Source organism: Calidris pugnax, unplaced genomic scaffold (genome assembly GCF_001431845.1).
Source record: "Calidris pugnax isolate Ruff unplaced genomic scaffold, ASM143184v1 scaffold75, whole genome shotgun sequence".
In the NCBI taxonomy this organism is placed as follows: domain Eukaryota; kingdom Metazoa; phylum Chordata; class Aves; order Charadriiformes; family Scolopacidae; genus Calidris; species Calidris pugnax.
In genome coordinates this window covers 289,359-308,239 of record NW_015090908.1, presented here as the reverse complement: position 1 = coordinate 308,239, position 18,881 = coordinate 289,359, and the positions used below count along the sequence as shown (strand labels likewise).

The 18,881-nt window shown below is 39.0% G+C and overlaps 1 protein-coding gene across 1 annotated transcript in view; it reads left to right on the top strand.

Annotated features, from left to right (window-relative positions):
• The window catches only part of PCNT (pericentrin), a 97,387-nt gene that overhangs the window by 847 nt on the left and 77,659 nt on the right, over positions 1 to 18,881 (top strand). Inside the window, exons 2-11 of the mRNA XM_014949236.1 lie at positions 1,401 to 1,451; positions 2,392 to 2,571; positions 3,854 to 3,967; positions 5,605 to 5,769; positions 7,057 to 9,582; positions 9,671 to 9,763; positions 9,973 to 10,149; positions 11,226 to 11,481; positions 17,115 to 17,251; positions 17,808 to 17,919. Of these exons, the coding sequence (XP_014804722.1) occupies positions 1,401 to 1,451; positions 2,392 to 2,571; positions 3,854 to 3,967; positions 5,605 to 5,769; positions 7,057 to 9,582; positions 9,671 to 9,763; positions 9,973 to 10,149; positions 11,226 to 11,481; positions 17,115 to 17,251; positions 17,808 to 17,919 (3,811 nt within the window). The remainder of the gene's footprint in view (positions 1 to 1,400; positions 1,452 to 2,391; positions 2,572 to 3,853; positions 3,968 to 5,604; positions 5,770 to 7,056; positions 9,583 to 9,670; positions 9,764 to 9,972; positions 10,150 to 11,225; positions 11,482 to 17,114; positions 17,252 to 17,807; positions 17,920 to 18,881) is intronic.

The following is an 18,881-nucleotide window of genomic DNA, read 5'->3' as shown; positions in this document are numbered from 1 at the left end:
AAAATATGACTCTGCTTGTGCCTGTTATATTTCAGTGTATTTGTACTGGTGATCCTCTAGAAGTAGCCCTGTAGTCATGTCAATAAACATAGAAACAGACCACCTACTGGTCTGCCTGAGCTAAGCAGTTGCTTTCTTGCTTTAGCTCCCAAGCAAGACTTTCATTTTTATATCAGCTGTGGATTAGACAATCATGTGACACTTTCTTTCTGTCTGGTAATAAAACCAGGCAAAACATAGTTTTGAAAATCTTTTTAATAGGAATCCAGCTTGCTTCAGAAGTGGTTGACTAAAGCTTTCACAAGCCTCAAGCTACAGCACAACTCTCTGGCTACAACAAACTCTATCTGTCTTGGTCTGGGAGTTTCAGAAAATAGTTTCCCAGTGCATTTCAGCATGTTGTCTATGCAAAGATTTGTGAGTTTTGGCGAGGCAGTGCTCTCTGCATAAAAAGTGTCTCTCCAGGTGTTCATGTGTTTTGAAAACATACAACAGTAGGATCAAACTAGTGTATTTACAAGCCTGAAATAATGGAGGGTATAATTTGCATGTATTATCCTGTTTTCTGTTGTGAGGGTAGTGCTTTCAGGACACTGCAAACATGTTAGCATTGCAAAGGCTGTTATGAAGCTACATGCCAAGCTGTCTGCACTAAGAGAAGAGCATACAGTATTTTGTCACTCGGCCATAGCATTGTTGGCAGTGTCCTTATTACATTCATGTGAACCAAAATTAAAAAACAAACAAAAAGCGCTTACTGCTTCTAAACAGCTTCTGTCAAAATAGCTGGTTTGTAAAGCAAATGGAGTTGCTTTCTAGGTTATGTGGAGAGGGTGCCAGTAGTCATTGGAAACTACTTCATGCGGATTCAAAATACCGGGAGGGTTATGGGCTTCCTTTTCTAAGTAGCGCTACAGTCGTCTTTGTCTTGTTATGAATTTAGCGAGCGGTAAATATCTTTCAAGATATCAAGGTACATTAAGTATATGTGTCACAAAATAGTACTGCTTTCATAATTACCTGAAGGATTTTAGCGTGTTTGTCACGTAATCTCCTGTCAGTTAGTTACTAATACTTAGTAGTGGATTAAAGAGTGTTCAACTATTTGCAAGCCACAAAAACAGAAGACAGAACACTGAATCTCAATGGTGAGACTTAGCCCTAAATTTTTGAGCAAGCTTTCATGATAATTTTTTTCCCATTTATTTCATTCATTTGACCAGGGATGACCAGCTGAGTTTAGCATTAAAGTCAGTCTCTCTCTCTCACTGGAATGCTGTCTCCCAATGTGGACATTTCTTGCTCGTGTGCTTAAGATGGTTCCAAAATAATTCAGCTTTTCCTTCTGTATCTTTAAAATGGCCATAACTTAGTGTTTGTTTTATTTGTTTTCTTGCCAGGGCTGTGCTGACTTTTCCAACTGGGATGCGCTGAATGATCATGCAGCTGAAGTAAGTGTGAAGGAATGTATCTTAGTAACAGGTGCTGATATGTATGTGAAAGTAGAGTATGATAATTGGTTACTAAAATGATGTAGTTACTGAGCATTGTTATCCAATGTGATAAGTTATGTGATTTCACTCTTTTACAGTCTAAACCAGGTACTTACGTGTACGTACATGTACTGGCTGTGAAATTGGTTACTAAGAGAATTGGTTTTAGTGAAATTATGGACCTTGTCCAGAGCAATTTAAATGATGCTTTTAATTGAAAAGTAGGCTTAATCATTGTCATACTTTAGAAAAAATAAAGTATTTAAAATAAAATACAAGATACCATCTCCCCTGTGAGAATTGTAACAGTATTGCTCTGAAGACACCACCAGATTGACTGGAGCAGCTTCCGTCTTTGCATTATTTTTTTCTTGTTTTGATGTTAAAGGCCATAGAAGCTCAGAGTATGTTGAATATTTATTTGCAATAGATGCTTACACTTGAATTTAATGTTAAGTCAAGAAGTTTATATTATTATTTTTCCTATGGATGGACTGTTTTCCAGGCAGCACAGATGTGTGTAAAAACTTTGTATAATTTTTATAGTATTCTCCCTCTGCCCACTTGTAAGCTGGAATGTATTTTAAATCCCAACGTGTGAAAATGGCACTTTGCCCCACTTTGGTGCTGTAGAATCAGAAGTCTCTTCCCCCTAACTCACTTTTGCGTCTTAAAGTATTATATGAAAATACATTATGAAATTTTTTTATTTGAAATTTTTAAGAATTAAGTACTTCCTATATAATGCTTCTATTAAATACTAAGTCCCAATGTTGAATTACTTTTAAACTAGAATATACCCCAAATTTAAGCTTGAATTTATATTCAGATTAATCACAAAAAAGATGTGGCATATGGTTTTGGTGAGTAAATATATTTTTGTGTTTTTTCTACGAAGAAAGTTTCGATAAATCCTGCTGCAGAGTATAGTGAGCTTGATGTTAAGATGTGTCAGATGAGAATAGCTGAGTTAGAGAACAGACTTCTGGAGAAGCAGGAAGAAGCTGAAAGGCTCACCACACAGATGGACGAGCTACAGGAACAACATACCCAGCAAAGTGACTCTGTGCAAAGTCAGGTATGTTTCATGGAATTGGGGGATAATACGATTGTAATCCGAAACATATTTAGGAAACAAAACTCAAAATAAGTACTGTTTTTATTGAAAAGTACTTCACCTTGCTAACATGTGCTGCGTAAATCAGTACTTAAGTTTTCCATTTACCAATCTCCAGGACTTCATATTGCTTGAATCAAGTGAGAGTGAAATTAAGTTTGAAAAGCTTTTATTTTTAGAGAGCTTTTATGAAATGCGTAGTTGATTTCTTCTGTTGATGAAAGTATAGTTAATCATACATTTAGGTAGAGGCTCAATGTAAAAGCTTATATTTTTATAAATACTGACTTTACATTATATATATATATATTTATTTATCAAGGTCATGCTGAAGATGGTGGACACTCCACCCCACCCCGAAGTATTGTTCAAACTATTGAAAAAGTACTTACTGAAATGTCAATATTTCTGTGGATGTGCCTGAAAACCACTTTGTAGGTGCAGCTAGGCCAGCTTTTCAAAAATTCACACAGGATGGCAGACAGCACTGCCACCACGACCACCCAGAGCCTTTTTGAATACTTGTTAATACATGTGGCTTTTTGATTTTGGGATGGGTTTCTTTGTATGGGCAAATGGTTAAGCAGGAAAAGTTAAATTTTATTAAACTGATGTCTATGTTCCCCTCTCCCAAAATATTAAAAAAATATTTTGAATTCCCTTTCTCTAGCATTTCTATGTAAAAGTACATTATCAGGTGCTTCTGAAGAATAGTTACTTCCCCCTTTACATGTTGTTTTTCTCCTTTTAAGACTGGGAAACAAAGACATTTCCTGTTGGTGAGAAAGAAATTTCAAAGGTTGATGTGATTACATACAGTAAGATTAATGTTTCCCATCTCACTAGCTTTCTCTCACATGGCTGAAAAGAAGAGCTGACAGATAGGAGACCATTTAGGGGGTATTAAATATTCATTATATCCTGTAGAAAACTTGATTGCTTTTACATCAATAAGAGTTATAAATGTAAGTAAAAATGTTTCATTACTGGTATCCTGTCTTTTTTTTTTTTTTTTTTTAAATCTCTTTTGATTGGCTTTGTAATCTCTTTTGAGATCTGTGGCAGGTTCCTCTTTCATCACCACTGCCATCATGTTTGAATACAAACATTTCTGGTCCTTTAGTACAAGTTTGTTAAAACTCGGAGTCTATAGTTACACTTAACAGTTTTGCTTTAAGATAACTTACTGTTATATGTTAAGAGTATTTTAATTTTAAAAGTGCATTTCTTGTGATCCATGTAGGAAACTACTGTTCAAGAGCAGAATGAAGCCATCAGGAAGCTAACAAGCTGCCTTCAACAGGTGAAACAGGATCAGGATGACCTACAGGAGGAGGCTTCACGTGTAGGTGCTCAGGTACATGATTTACAACTTCAGTTACATCAGGTTTTTGCTTCATTTTTCCTATATGATTTTTGTTTCCTTACCAGGAGAGTAAGAACATCTTTGGAATATGAATGTAAAAGCATATTGAGCTTATCATAGCTCTTCGTAGTTCAGTTTGCAATGCAGCAGTGAAAATGATTTGAGGGTCGGGCAGAGCTTTTTCCAGTTGCTAGGGAGAAGTTCTGGAGACATCCTTGTCTTTTCTGCTCACTTGCTTGTGTAATGTTTGGGAGGTCATTGCACTTCTTTGTTCATCGGTATAGCCCCTTCTAGTGAATTTTACCCCATGCTGTGAGTGGTTTGGATCTATACACAGCCCTCACTGCAATGACATGGGCTTACATGGGATCAGTTTTCTGTGCCTTTGCCAAAGAAAGCTCTCAGCATATGCATGGGCAAGCGTAGCAGCTCAGCTGTTAAACAGAAAGTTGCTATGTTGAGGTAGTATGACTTGGCGCAAACAGGGAGAGTTAAAATAACCTGAAGAAGGTTGATTTGGCTCCTATGACACACAGGAACCTGCTTCAGTGCAACAAGTTCATCATGGATCTAACCCCTGGGTAGTGAGATACTACAGCCTTTTATCTACTTTACTTTTTTTTTTTTTTTTAATACTTTATTCTTTTTTGGTGATACTCAGTGTTCTGGTGGCTATTCTCTCTAAACACCTGTGTATTTGTAGTCTTAGAAGCCTTGTAGTATATGCCAAAGAGTAATATTTACATTTACTTACCATTTCAGGCTTGCAAGATAAGAATTAAACTAGGAGGGATTACATGTCTAAAATGTCTGGATAGGAAGGGGGTTTAAAAAAAATTAAAACCTGTGACTTACTGAAGCCCAGGGATTATCCTGAAGGAGTTGTTTGTGCCCTGGAAAATAAATCCTGTGCTAAATGAAATTTTGGAAAAGAACAAAAACCACTGCTTTCTAAGTACAATTCTGATTGCCACTGACAAAATATGAGATAATAGTGAAAATTACTCCACAGATGATTGTTGGGATTTGCTTCATAAGCCATTGAAAGAAAATGACAAAGCCTCTAGCACTGTAAGCATATTCTAAATAAGGCTAGTAATATGATGTGAGTTGTTTATTGGAAGCATGTCAACTTTGATAACAGATGACAGTACTAATACTGTCTTAAATATTATTATCTTGGTTTTAGCAAAGTCTTTAGAAAAAGGTTTTAAAAATTAATAAAACATATTTTATTTTACCCCCTGTAGGGGCAAATGTTTTCTTTTTATTTGGAGGGAGATGGAGAGAAAAGAAAAACCTTTAGTAGGGAGTTGTAAACCCTTCGTAGAGAAGACTGGTTTTGTTCATTGTGCTCTTACCAGTATGTCCAGTCTGTTGGAAATCCTGCTTTGTTTTGGAGGCTTCATAGAGATGAATTATCTAACATTTATATCTTTAAGTAACAGCATCTAAAACATGACAAGTATTGTGTGGCTTCTTAGGGAGTTTCTTATTCATTAAGAATGAACAATATGGGGTAAACCTGTAGTAAATGAATACAGTATATTTTATGTGTACAGTAAGGTTAATGTATGAGTTATTCTGATAGAAACTTTCTTCTGACTGTGAATACCTTTATGTGTCAGGTTAACGAGATGCTGAGGAGTGAAAGCTCTGGGAAAAACGATGTCTTAAAAGCCCAGTGGAGGATGTCCTCCCTTCAGAACCGTCTCAGAGAGCAAAATGCACATTTGGAGATGCTGCATCAGAAGGCACATGACCTGGAAGTACAGCTTGAGTCTTCTCTGAAGGTAAAAAGCGTTTAAAGTGCCTTTATAATTATGAGTAGTTAGGTTTTTGTTGTGATTGTGCAAGCCAAGGTGGTACTTTCTGGAGGAAGAGACTGTAATGAACACTTAATTTGTGCTTAAAGTAACATTTATGCTTCAGGACTGAAACAACACTTAGGTATGAAACTAAAAATCTATTCTTCTGAAGGTAGTGATATTCAGCTGAGGCAAAATAGCTGATCGCAATTTAAAATATTTTTTTTGTGTGAAAGAAGGATTTAGTTCTCGCTCTTTAACATATGCTTATTTATTGAAATTACTCCATTGGTTACTGTTGCAGAATAACTCTGTTATTAAACTGTTGTATAAAATTAAGAAGTTTCCATCAGAAGCGGGTCCATCTGGTGTTTATAGAATGGAGGCATGCGGGAACGTAACTGACAGAGCTTTGCAGTGGGGTGAAGGTTCTTGGACATGTTGTGTAAGCATGTAACGATGCAGTTGTATGTGAACTTGAAACACCTAGATGAGGGTAAAAGTTAACTGTATCTGTAATCATGTTAGTTTCACATACAAAACAAAGTGAAAAGCTTGGGAGGGAACATTTTGATGTAATCATTCCAGAAACAAGCACTATGAGTAAAGAAACTTAGTTAAAAACACATATTATGAAAAAAAAAAAATAGTAGTACCTCTTCTGTATTTCAAATTTGGTGATAACTCTGTGCTATAGTGGCATGGTCATGAAAAAAGTCTTTTTCTTTAGGAACAAGTTTATAGGGATTGTGATTACTAACATACATTAAAGGAACAGCTTAAAAGGTCAGATTTCCTTTAAGCACGTAACCAGCAGTGCTATAGCTAGAAGCCCTGAACTTCAAAGTGAGTCAGAGGAGTCAAAATTTGGCATGGCTGTTTTCCTGGCCTACTCCTGCCTGCAGGAGCTGTTTTCTCTGTGCAAATGGATGTGAGATGGAGAGATATCAGTAGCTCTGATATTTATTAATTTTTTTTAATTAAAATACCTGAAATTTGAGACAGCTGCTATTTTCTTTCTCTCTGGAGTCAGTGTCATACCATTGGTTATTGTTTAGGCAATTTGATGTTTGTTATCACGTTTGAAGAGTCTCAGTATTATTTGCCACTTTCAAGGATGTGCTTAAAAATCTTGTTGCCTAGGCCAATGATATACCCTGCACTTAAAGGTAAATATTATTTGTGAAGACAAATTGAAAGCATGAGGCTTAAGGAAATTAAAACATGTCATATTTCAATGGCATATTCCATCTGTAATATTTTCTTTTTAAGAATACCAAAGATAAAGAAAACCTGCTTGCCGAGGTGGATGGGGATCTGAAAGGTACAATGGAACAGTTATACAAAAGCATAGAAGAAAAAGATCAACATATTAAAATACTTCAAGGTCTACTGACATCAGAAAGATTTAGCTTGTCTATACTACAACGTACCCTTTCTCTCCAGGACTCGGAAATAAAACAATTGAAAACTGAAATAGCTTTATCCAAAATAAAAGAACAGCAACATATTGAAGAGCTGAAAATCAGTCATGAGAAGGATATTTGCAGACAGTTGGAGAACTTGAGGGCTGAGCTGGAGAAGTGCAACAGAAGAGAGATTGCAGAGGCTAAGCAGGTATACGAAGAAGAAATTATTTTAAAATATAAGAATGAACTTGAACAGTTAAAAAAAGAACTCCGTGCTCTGAATTCTGAAGAACACATTCAGAGCTTGAATGGCATAATAATTGACTTAAATAGTAGTCTTCGCGAGTCTGAAATTAATAAAGAAAATTTGAGAAAGAAACTTGAAAACCAACAGGAAGACTTCCAGAGAGAAAAATCTGAAATTGAGACTAAATACAAGGATTTAATTGATGGCCTTAAGTCTCAACTTTCTGACGCAGAAGAGCAGGTCAAGGAAGCCCAGCGATATAAAGAAGAAAAACAGTCCTTGAATGAAGAGATTCAGAAACTGAATTCTTTCATACAGGAATTAAATGAAAAGCAACTTTACGAAGCTGAAAAAAGTATAGATGTAAGGCAAAAGCTGGAGACCGAAGCTGAAAAAAGTATAGATGTAAGGCAAGATGTCTCCAATAAAAAGCTGGTGAAATTGAGGAAAAAACAGATTTTACCAGAGGTACTGCAGTTGCAAAGAGCAGAGCTTGAGGACATGTGGAATAAACTGCACCAGTTCAAAGGTGAAGGTGAGCTAGCTCATGAAGATCTAGAGTTCCAGCATGACTTGGAAGTAGCCTCCTCAAGGGATCAATTAGAAGTTAAGAATTCAAAGATCACAGAGAAAAATGAAGGAAGTGAAGGAGAGAACCTGTCTGAAGAACACTTGTCAGAACTAGGCCTTTTCAGTGGTGATGAAGGCATATTGGCTAAATATCTCCTCTCCACGGGGAGACCAGAAGAGTCATATGCATCCAGCAATTCTGAAGGTTATGACATTGAAGAAGGTAGATACAGTAGATATGGATTAGACAGTAGTGTGCTTCTAGAACCCAGCAGAGATTTTATACCTCCTCTGTTAAGCTTTGGCCTTGATGAGGAAACGTGTCCTAGTGTTTTGGCTCAAGAGACTTTTGAAGAGACTGAGGTGGGAACAGAAGCCTTTGTTTCATTTTTGCCAGATAGATTTCTGCAGCAAAACAAAATAAGTGACCATGATGGCGTAAAGGATGATGAGACAACTTGTTTAGTAGAGAGATGTGTGAAGCTAACTGAGGAGCTCTGTGAGAAGGAGACAGCCTTGAAGAAATCTTATCTGGAGACCCAAGAAGCTGTTGGAAAATGGGAAAAAGTAATGGCTGAACTATCTCACACACGTGTGGAACTGGATGAGGAACGTGAAGCACGAATCTATTGTGAAAATGAACTTCTTCAAAAAACAGAGAAGGAGAAGGAACTTGAAAACAAAATAATGTTTCTGCTAAAGCAGCAGGGTGAGGACGGAGGCCAGCCTTACTGTGCTGTAGAGCCTTTAACACAGGCGTCAAAATCTTCTACCTGGCAAGGAATGGTAAAAGACCTCCAGGGAGAAAGAGAAACGTTGACAGTGCAGCTGCAAACTCAGGAGAAATTAGTGAAAGATGTTCAGGAGCAGGAAACAGCTTCAGATTCTGTAACAAGTGAAGTACAGTCTCTCTTTGCATGTCAGTTAGCTGCTTTGCAAAGTCAAAGAGATCTAATGCAAAGTGAGCTGGATGCTCAGAAGGCTAAAAACCAGACAGTACCAGAGCTGCTTGGTCAGAAAACTCTATCTGAAGAGACATTGCTAAAAGAACAGGAGTTGCTCAAAGCTGATATCTATAATAAAGAACAAAAGTTGGCACTTTTATTGAAGGAAAAAACAGCCTTAGGAGAAAGATTATCTGAGGTGGAGGAGGATCTAATAAAGACAGAAAAAGCACTAGCAGAGAAGGCTAGCATCATTGAGGATCTTGAGAAAAACATACATGAACTTAATGCTGAAGTGAAAAACCTCAAAGATACACAGGAGCGAGATAGACTGGAATATGAGGACAGATTAAATTTCAGCAACCTAGAAATTCGTAAACTTAATGCTGAAATAAAGGCCAAAAGTACTGAATACAGTGAGAAAAAAAGCCAGTTGACTGAAGAAATAGTCCATTTGAAGAAGGTTTGTTTAGAACTTGAGACTCGCTTGCAGGAGTCCTTTCAGTCTGCACAAGCTGCACAGGAGGCACAATCTGAGATGATGAAACAGTTCAAAGAGGAAATTGGTAAAATGGAGGCTCAACACCTTGCCAAAATAGCTGAAGTGAGTTTGACACACAAGAAAGAGGTAGGAAACCCTGATAATGGCAGGAGTGAGTCTGGGATTTCAGAATGCTTACGGTAGTAATTGCAAATATTTGTATGTCTCTTTTCAGATAGAAGAATTAAATGCTGAAATAAAACATAAAGTAGAAAACCAGCAGAAGCTGGAAGAAGAAAGAAAGGAACAGATTGTTTTAATAAAAAAGGTAAATGCTGTAATTTGGTTTATTTCAGAAAAATTAACTCGTTTTGTGGTGTTTGTCATTTAAGCAATATAATTATTTTAGAAATGCAAAAATCTAATGTTTTTTCCGTAGTGTCTTTGATGTGGGGTCAGGAGGAAGACAGAATTTTGGCTCAAGAATTCATTAAGGGGCTAACTAACCGTGTTTTAAAGAAGGCTATCTCTCTGCAGGTACATGAACGAGAGCATGATCGTGAAATCTCTGAACTGATTACTAAACACGAAGAGGAAATGGAGAAGCTCCGTGCTGAACTAAATAAAGAACAGCAGCACCTGTTGGATGAACTGCGGCAGCAAATGGCAGCCACACACAAAGCAGAGATTGAGCAAGCTCAGCTCCAATTGCAGGTAAAATAAAACCAGTAATTGCTGTAGTTGTTACCTGGTTATTGCAAATAGAAAGCTCCTTGATTTTTGTGCATGCTGTGTGTGCTCTTATACGTAATGCTGCAATTGAAGAATTAGAAGTGTTCCCTTGGTGGGTAGAAGTAGATATTTTCTACAGATCTCCATGACCCTCACTGCAATTGTATTTTAATTATCAAGAAAATTGGATGCTTAAATTGATGGGTTTAAAAAAAAAAACCAAAACAAAAAAACAACACGAAATCCAAACTTTGTCATTTTTCGCATCCTGATAAGCTTAACAAAAAATAATAAAATTAATTTAAAATTAATTATAAAATATATAAAAATACTGAACCCCTCCCACACCTTAATTTTCCCACTAATGTAATTAGGAATGCTTTTGTGCTATGTATGTAAACCTGTGTTTATGTATGTAAACCTGACTTTTTCCTCTAAATATTTACTGGGTTTTTGAATGCTTCCACTAAATACAGAATGGCAATAGAAGAATACGTCTAGTGTTAGGTCTAATTTCAGGATGTTGGGAGACATTGTAAATGTTTTGTTTATTAAAGAATTGAAGTGGTTGGTCTATTTATAGCTGCCATTTCTAACTGTTGGATATCCCTCGCTTTTTTTTTTCTTATTTAATGAGGCATGGTGAATTTTAGTTCCATGTTTCCAATACCACCTCAGAATTTTGCTTTTCAATGAATCATAACCAATAGCAAATATGAGTAACTTTTTTAATAGAGAGTAAAAGGTTGGGGGTGAGCTTTTGTTCTGCTCTGATGTTGTGAGGAAGTGAACAGATGCAAGGTATTTGGTAGGAAATGAAATTAAGAGACAGGTAAGGAAAGCCTTTTACTTTGCACTGAAAACATTATGCAAGTGTCATTGTAATGGAAGTCAGCTAACTTTCAGGTTCTATTGCTGCCATGAAGAAACACTCTCCAAGTACAGAAAGGCAAAGCTTAGATGCGTTTAACAGTTGAAAGCAATCGAAACTGATCCTGAAAAAAGTGAACACATTTCATTACAGGGGAGGAGAAAACCCTTTTTCTTCTTCATTACAGACACTACACAGCCTTGAATTGGAAGCTTTACGCCTAAGCTTAAATAATATGCACACCTCCCAGCTGGAGCTTACACAGTCTAACTTGAGAAGAGAAAAGGAAACTGCCCTTGTGGAACTACGGGAGATGCTCAACGATAAGCGTGCTCAAGAGGTAGCAATTCTGCAAAGTCGCCATCAGCTGCAGCTGGACAAGATTAAAGAACAGTGTCTGAAGGAAAAAGAAGACCTTGAGTCAAATTATCAGCAAGAGCTAGGTATTAAAATTTGAGAATAATGGTCCGGATTGAAACCCCACCTGTATTTTTATTTTTTTTTTTCCCTTCATAGGTTCCTGTCCTGGTGTAGAGCTGTCTTTTGAATAATAGTTGGTGCTGCCTTGAATAGGGACAGAGCTAAACTGGCACGTGCAGGAGTGCATGTCTTATATATGAGAATGAAGTTGTCCAGACTTAAGTTTAATTTTTCTTCAACTACGTGGGTGTCTTGCTGCTATTTCTGTAAAATAGCACAATACCTAACTAGTTGCTTTCAGGCATTAGACAGAGCTGTCAAAGAATTTAATCAGTGCAAAGAGTTAGAGCTTTTATCTGAATCGCATGTTTCTCAGTGATTTTGTGGTTTTTTTTTTTTAATGCCCTAAGTCAACACTGACTACTCTTGTGTTTCTCACAAGATATGGAAATGCTTCCCGTCTTGCCATCTCAGTGGTTTCAGAAAGAGGATATAGAAATTGGAAAGGAACTGAAAGGCTCACTGAGAACCTGCAGCTGGGTGTCCTTTGAGATGTATTTGTTATTGAGTTTGTCTTTTTAACTCAGCAAGAGGAAAGCTGCACTTGATAATACTGAAGGGTTGCTGATGGTGCTCTTGGCATTGTTTGGGATATGTGCCTCTTCCCAGATTGGGAGACCATTTCTGACTTGTATGGCAGAACTTGAGGAATTTCTGGAGAAAGATGAGGCCTGCAGCCATTCAATGATGAATTTTAGGAACCATTCCTTTGATTGTCCTTCTCTGAGAGGAAGAGAATGTTTAAGGGCTGTGTCTTTTTGACCTGTGAGTAGGAAAGCATTTATTACCACCAGTAATACATTGAACTGATGGCATGGTGGGATTTGGGGGCAGGAAGAGATTGAGATGCTGTTCTTAAGATCAATGCTGTTTATGTGCATTTTGGCAATGTAACTTAATATGAAGGTAACCACTTATGAGTGCTTGAATGGAGGGGCTCAGAAGCTGGAATCAGATTATTATAAAATAATTTGGGTTGGAAGGGACCACCTAGTCCACCCTCCCCTGCAATAAGAATATCTTCAACTAGATCAGGTTGCTCAGAGCCCCATCCAACCTGACCTTGAATATTTCCAAGGATGGGAGCATCTACTACCCCTCTGGGCAACCTTTTCCAGTGTTTCACCACGCTCATTATAAAACATTGCTTTCTAATATCTAGTCTAAATCTATCCTCTTTTAATTTAAAGCCATTAACCCTTGTCCTATCGCAAGAGGCCCTGCTAAAAAGCTTGTCCCCATCTTTCCTGTAGGCCCCCTTTAAGTACTAGAAGTCTGCAATTATGTCTCCTGAGAGCCTTCTCTTCTGCAGGCTGAACAACCTCAACTCTCTCACAGCCCTTCCTTACAGGAGAGGTGCTCCATCCTTCTGGTCATTTTTGTGGCCCTCCTTCAGACCCACCCTGTGCTGAGGGCCCCAGAGCAGGATGCAGAACTCCAGGTGGGATCTCAAAAAAGCAGAGTAGAGGGGGAGAATCACCTCCCTTGAGCTACTGGTCATGTTTCTTTTTATGCAGCCCAGGACAGGGTTCACTTTCTGGGCTGCGAGCACATTACTGGGTAATGTCTATTTTTTCATCCATCAGTACCCCCAAGTTCTCTGCAGGGCTGCTCCCGGTCCCTTCAGCCCCCAGTCTGTATTGGTACCAGGGGTTGCCCTGGCCCTCATTCAACCTCATGAGGTTCACATGGGCCCACTTCTTGAGCCTGTCCAGGTCCCTCTGGATGGCATCCCATCCTATAACACTCACAGAATCATAGAATGGTTTAGGTTGGAAGGAATCTTAAAGAGCATCTGGTTCCAACTCCCCTGTCATGGGCTGGGACATCTTCCGCTAGACCAGGTTGCTCAAAAGCCCTGTCTGGCTTGGCCTTGAACACTTTCAGGGATGGGACCTCCACAGCTTCTCTGGTCAACCTGTTCTAGTGTCTCACCAGCACAGTGAAAAATTTCTTCCTGATATCTAATCTAAATCTGCCCTCTTCCAGTTTGAAGCCATTGCCCCTCATCCTATCACTACATGCCCTTGTAAAAAGTCCCTCTCCAACTTTCTTGTAGGCCCCCTTGAGATACTGGAAGGCTGCTAAAAGGTCTCCATGGAGTCTTCTCTTCTCCAGGCTGAACAACCCCAACTCTTTCAGCCTGTCTTCATAGGAGAAGTGTTCCTGCCCTCTGATCATCTTCATGGCCCTCCTCTGGACTCACTCCAGGAGGTCTTTATCCTTCTTATGTTAGGGTCTCCAGAGCTGGATGCAGTACTCCAGGTGGGGTCTCACCAGCGTGGAGTAGAAGGGCAGAATCACCTCCCTTGAACTGCTGGCTGCACTTCTGATGCAGCTGTGGATGCAGTTGCCTTTCTGGGCTGCAAATGCGCATGGCTGGCTCACGTTGAGCTTTGTGTCCACCAACACCCCCAAGTCCTTCTCCTTGGGGATGTTCTCAATGCATTCTCTGCCTGTACCTGTATTTGTGCTTGGGATTGCCCTGACCTGTGTGCAGGACCTTGCACTTGGCCTGGTTGAATTTCATAAGGTTTGCATGGGCTCACCTCTCAGACCTGTCAGCTTCCCTCTGGATGGCATCTCTCCCCTCCAGTGTGTCAACTGCACCACAGAGCTTGATGTCATCAGCAAACTTATTGAGGGAGCACTCAACCAACACCCCCAAGTCCTTCTCCTTGGGGATGTTCTCAATGCATTCTCTGCCTGTACCTGTATTTGTGCTTGGGATTGCCCTGACCTGTGTGCAGGACCTTGCACTTGGCCTGGTTGAATTTCATAAGGTTTGCATGGGCTCACCTCTCAGACCTGTCAGCTTCCCTCTGGATGGCATCTCTCCCCTCCAGTGTGTCAACTGCACCACAGAGCTTGATGTCATCAGCAAACTTATTGAGGGAGCACTCAATCCCACTGCCCATGTCTCTGACAAAGATGTTGAACAGCACCAGTCCCGGTACCAACCCCTGAGGGATGCCATTTATCATTGGTTTCCACTTGGACATTGAGCTGTTCACCACAGCTCTTTGAGTGTGAGCATCCAGCTACTTCCTCATCCACCAAGTGGTCCATCCATCAAATCCATGTCTCTCCAATTTAGAGACTAGGATGTTGTGTGTGATGGTGTCAGATGCTTTGCATAAGTCCAGGTAGATGACATCTGTTGCTCTTCTCTTATCCACCAATGCTGTAACACACCCCCCCCCACCCCATCATAGCAGGCCACCGAATTTTTCAGGCATGACTTGCCCTTGGCGAAGCTGTGGTGTTGTCCTCAAACTTGCTGAGGGTAGATTCAATCCCACTGTCTATGTCATTGATGAAGATACTGAACAGTACTGGTCCCATTATGGACCCCTGAGGGACACCGCTTGTCACTGATCTCCATCTGGATATTGAGCTGTTGACTACTATGCTCTGGATGCAACCATCCAACCAGTTCCTCATCCACTGGACAGTCCAGCCATCAAATCCACATCTCTCCAATTTAGAAAGAAGGATGTTGTGGGAGACTGTGTCAAAGGCCTTAGAGAAGTCCAGATAGATGATATCTGTATCGCTTCCCTTGTCCACCTGGGTACTCACTCTATCATAGAATGCCACTAGGTTGATCAGGCAGGACTTGCCCTTGGTGAAGCCATGTTGGCTTTCTTGAGTCACCTCCCTGTGCCTTATGGTGCAGGAGAATTCGTGGGAAGCTGTGGGTACTACTGCCTCAAGGACTAGAAGTAATAGTCTGGGCATGACCTAAGTCACTTGAGTGCTGGGACACTGCCTTGTAACTTAATGATATTTCTTCTTCTGGATCATTAGCTGGGTAGCTGGCACCACCTTAGTCTCTGCATTCTCCCACTGAAAGACTTAAAATTGTAAGCTAAGGTAACAGTACTTTGAGGCTGTGAGAAGGGGACTGATAGACCCTTTACAGAGTTCTTGCAGATCAGGAAAGGTGCTGAATGAGAAGTTGGAATGAGTGGGGGAGAGATGGGAAGGAAGAAGCTGTTGTTGTCAGTGGCAGTTGGGCAGATAATAGCATCTGTCTTTCAGTCTGTTCTCTAGGCATATTTAAAAGAATTTTTAAAAGAGTTTCCTGCGTGCTACTGCTGCCTCTTTTTTTTTTTGGTGTGTCATTGAAGATACAAATGATTCAAACACTTAATAGTGACATGCAGTGAAATGCTAGCATCTAAAATAACATTGATAGGCATTTGAATTTATATCTTTAGTAATAAAGCTGGGGCGGGGGTGGTATCATGTTCTCTGTAGATTTAAGCAGACTTTCCTTTGTTATTTAAGCACAACTTAACCTTCAGGGTTGTCTTTGCACTTGTAACTGCTAGATGCTTATTTTCTAAAATGAAAGTGAATTACTGGGATATAGCGTAACAGCAGATTTGGATAGAAGATTCTTAGATTCTTCTAAGAAAAGAAAAATTGGGCTTGGACTGTGAATAGTTAAAGCTTGATGGAACAGTAACTTTTTGAAATACTGTTTGAGAAGTGATGTTTTTGAGACTATTGTAATTGGAGTTTTCATTAACTTGAAATCTGGATGAGTACCTTGCCAGCTACATCTGTTTTTTACTAAGGTGCAGATAGGAGTTGGGACTACAAAAAGTTTGTGTAGGTCTCAAAAATCTGACGTATTTGTCAAGATAATGGTTGACCATCACGATAGTGTCAGATTTGCTGTCAGTGATGTCATGAAAAGGAGCCACAAGATGTGGTGTGCCATGAAGTGAAAAGAGATAGCCAGTCAGGTTGCCTAGCCTCTGAAGCACTACGCGAGTAAGAGACGTGGGAAACAATACTCTGTTAAAATAAATGGAAATGTGGTGTTAAAAGTACTGGATGATGCTTTCTGGTGGGCAGCAAGACCAGGTTTGAGAAGTGAAGAGACTTTTTGACCTGCCAAGGGTTGGATGCTTTCACAGTGTTGCTTGCCTTTGGCTGCTGTGAGGATGTGTTTGTAGCAATGGCTTGTTCTCCCCAGCCTGCACTGACTTTTACAAGTTTCCTTGAACCTGTATCGTTAAAGTCTGTTCCATGAAGATGAGCATCTTTTGCAGCTCACTGTGGTGGAAATGCAGTCACTTGATTGCAGATTCTTTCTGGGAAGGTCAAGATTTGTTGGCCAAATGGGGAAGGAGCAAGTTTACAGGGTTCAGAGAGTGCTCGGTGCAAAGGCAGAGTGTACTTGACACAACCTAGTCCTTCTTGTCCATATCTGCTACTGCCTGCTGTTGAGTGTGGTCATAGGAGAAGTTCTTTGGTTAGACCATTAAAAAACACTTGATTCCCTAGTCCAAGTATGTGTCCTTCTCATTCAGGATGGTTGTTTGTTTATGCAGAGAGCAAATGTTCATCTCTCTGCCACTACTGTTGTTTACATCTTGGCTACCAGTGTGGGATGCAGAGAACTAGGAAGTAGTGTGGAAATGTTTGACTTTCAAGTACTTCACTATTCAGGTATTTTTGTGATTCCCTGTAAGCTAGTAGTCTAGTCCAGGGACATGCATTTCTATTTAATTGCAGAAATGTTGTGCAGGTTATTCAGTAACAAGGATGGTGGTATAACAGAACTCATTTTTAATTTTAGTAAAACGTGTCGAATTGGAGAAGCAACACCAGTTAGCCATTACAAAATTACAGGAACAGCTGCAGACTGAACATAACCAACTCCTAGAAAATATGAAGATGAAAAGCCAAGAAAAAGAACAGAGTCTTGAGAAGGAGGTAAGTAAGATTTCTTTACGTGTTTGGAGTTGTTGATTACTCTGTATAGAATGTAACGAAAACTAGAACATATGCATTTCATTTGGGTGACTTGTTTGTATTTAGGGATTTTATTGAGAAGCTGAAATGCATCTCATGAAGTAGGTAGATACTCTGGGATTTTCTATAGTGGTTCAACATCTTTTGAATGCAATTGCCTTTGTGCCATTTGGTGCTTTTTCTTCCTTTGTGTTTATATGCTTAATTTTGTGGTTACTGTGTTTCATTTTTATCTAGCTAATAATCTTATTTTTGCCAGTGATGATAAATATGGCACTAGAAGCAAACTCCTCTCTCTTAGAGGAGTGGGTCTAATGTTAAGTGCTATTCAGTATCTCTGGCAGCCTGGGTCAGGAACTGAGAGTCTAATTGTCACTATGTGTTATCACCTAGTTCTGCCAGAACTGTCTGTTGCATATAAAATAAGCAATTAGAACAAAATTGTTTTGAAAAGGTTGGTAGTTTTGGTTGGTTTTGGATTTTTTATTTTTTTTTTTTTTGGACATATTGTCCATAGCTGGAGAAACTTCAGGTCTTGCATGAAGAACTCAAGACTCGTTCACAAGAAGAAATTGGGCAGCTTTGGTCTCAGCTTGATAGTACTCGAGCAAATCGGCAAGAGCTAAGTGGTATGTTCAAAATTGATGTATTTCATTTTCTGCCTCTTCTTCTTATAGAGGTATGCATTATTGACATGAAATACTCTAATTGTGTACCAGAAACACACGGGTAGGTCACAGAGGTGTCAATGGGTTGCACCCTAGTGAGCTGTTTCTGAAGTGAGAGGTGAGTCAGTGTCAGATGTCTAGTTGGTTTCTGCAATGTCAAAAAGCATGGTATAGCTGTGGGAAAAAGCTCACTCCTATTGCTTTCCTTTCCCTTCCCATTCTGTTCCTGCACCTCATGAAATTTTACAATATCAAATTAAGTATAATGTATTGAAAAAATGAGAAGATGCTTGTCAATGCAATAACATGCTCCTATTTGCATTCAGTATGGAAGTGGTATGAATTCAGTTGAGAAAACTGAATTGAGAAAAAGGGAGACAGTGAAGATCACCACTTTGTTTATGACTTTGAGTGGCTTATTGTGCCTTGATATCTTTTCTTTTATTTGAAGAGATAAGAGATAGAAGAGAGATAAGTCTATTTACAAAAAAAGGCAGAAATATTCAGAAACGGTGTAATTAGGTTATATCTTGACGTAGAAATTTCCCTTTCAATTTTGAGGTGAATTAAATGAAATGCTTTTTTGTTGACACTCAAAATGGAGGTTCATCATCTTCTGAAAGACTTTTAATTCTTACATATAAAAGAATCTTGGGTTAAAAAGATCTCTATTTTTAAAGTAAAATCAAAACATTCAGGTGAGGCTTCTGAAATCAGAATGAACTATAATGTTGTTTTTCTATAAATCTAAAAATAACTGCCTTTTTCCATAACAATGCTTCTGTTTAAAAAATAAACAATTCCCCTAAACCTAAAAGCAAAAAAAATAAGAGGAAAATATTGTGCACAGCAGTTAAATATGAAGATTTTTGGGGGATTTGTGGGTTTGTGGTTTTGATGGGGGGTTTTTTTGGTCTTATATT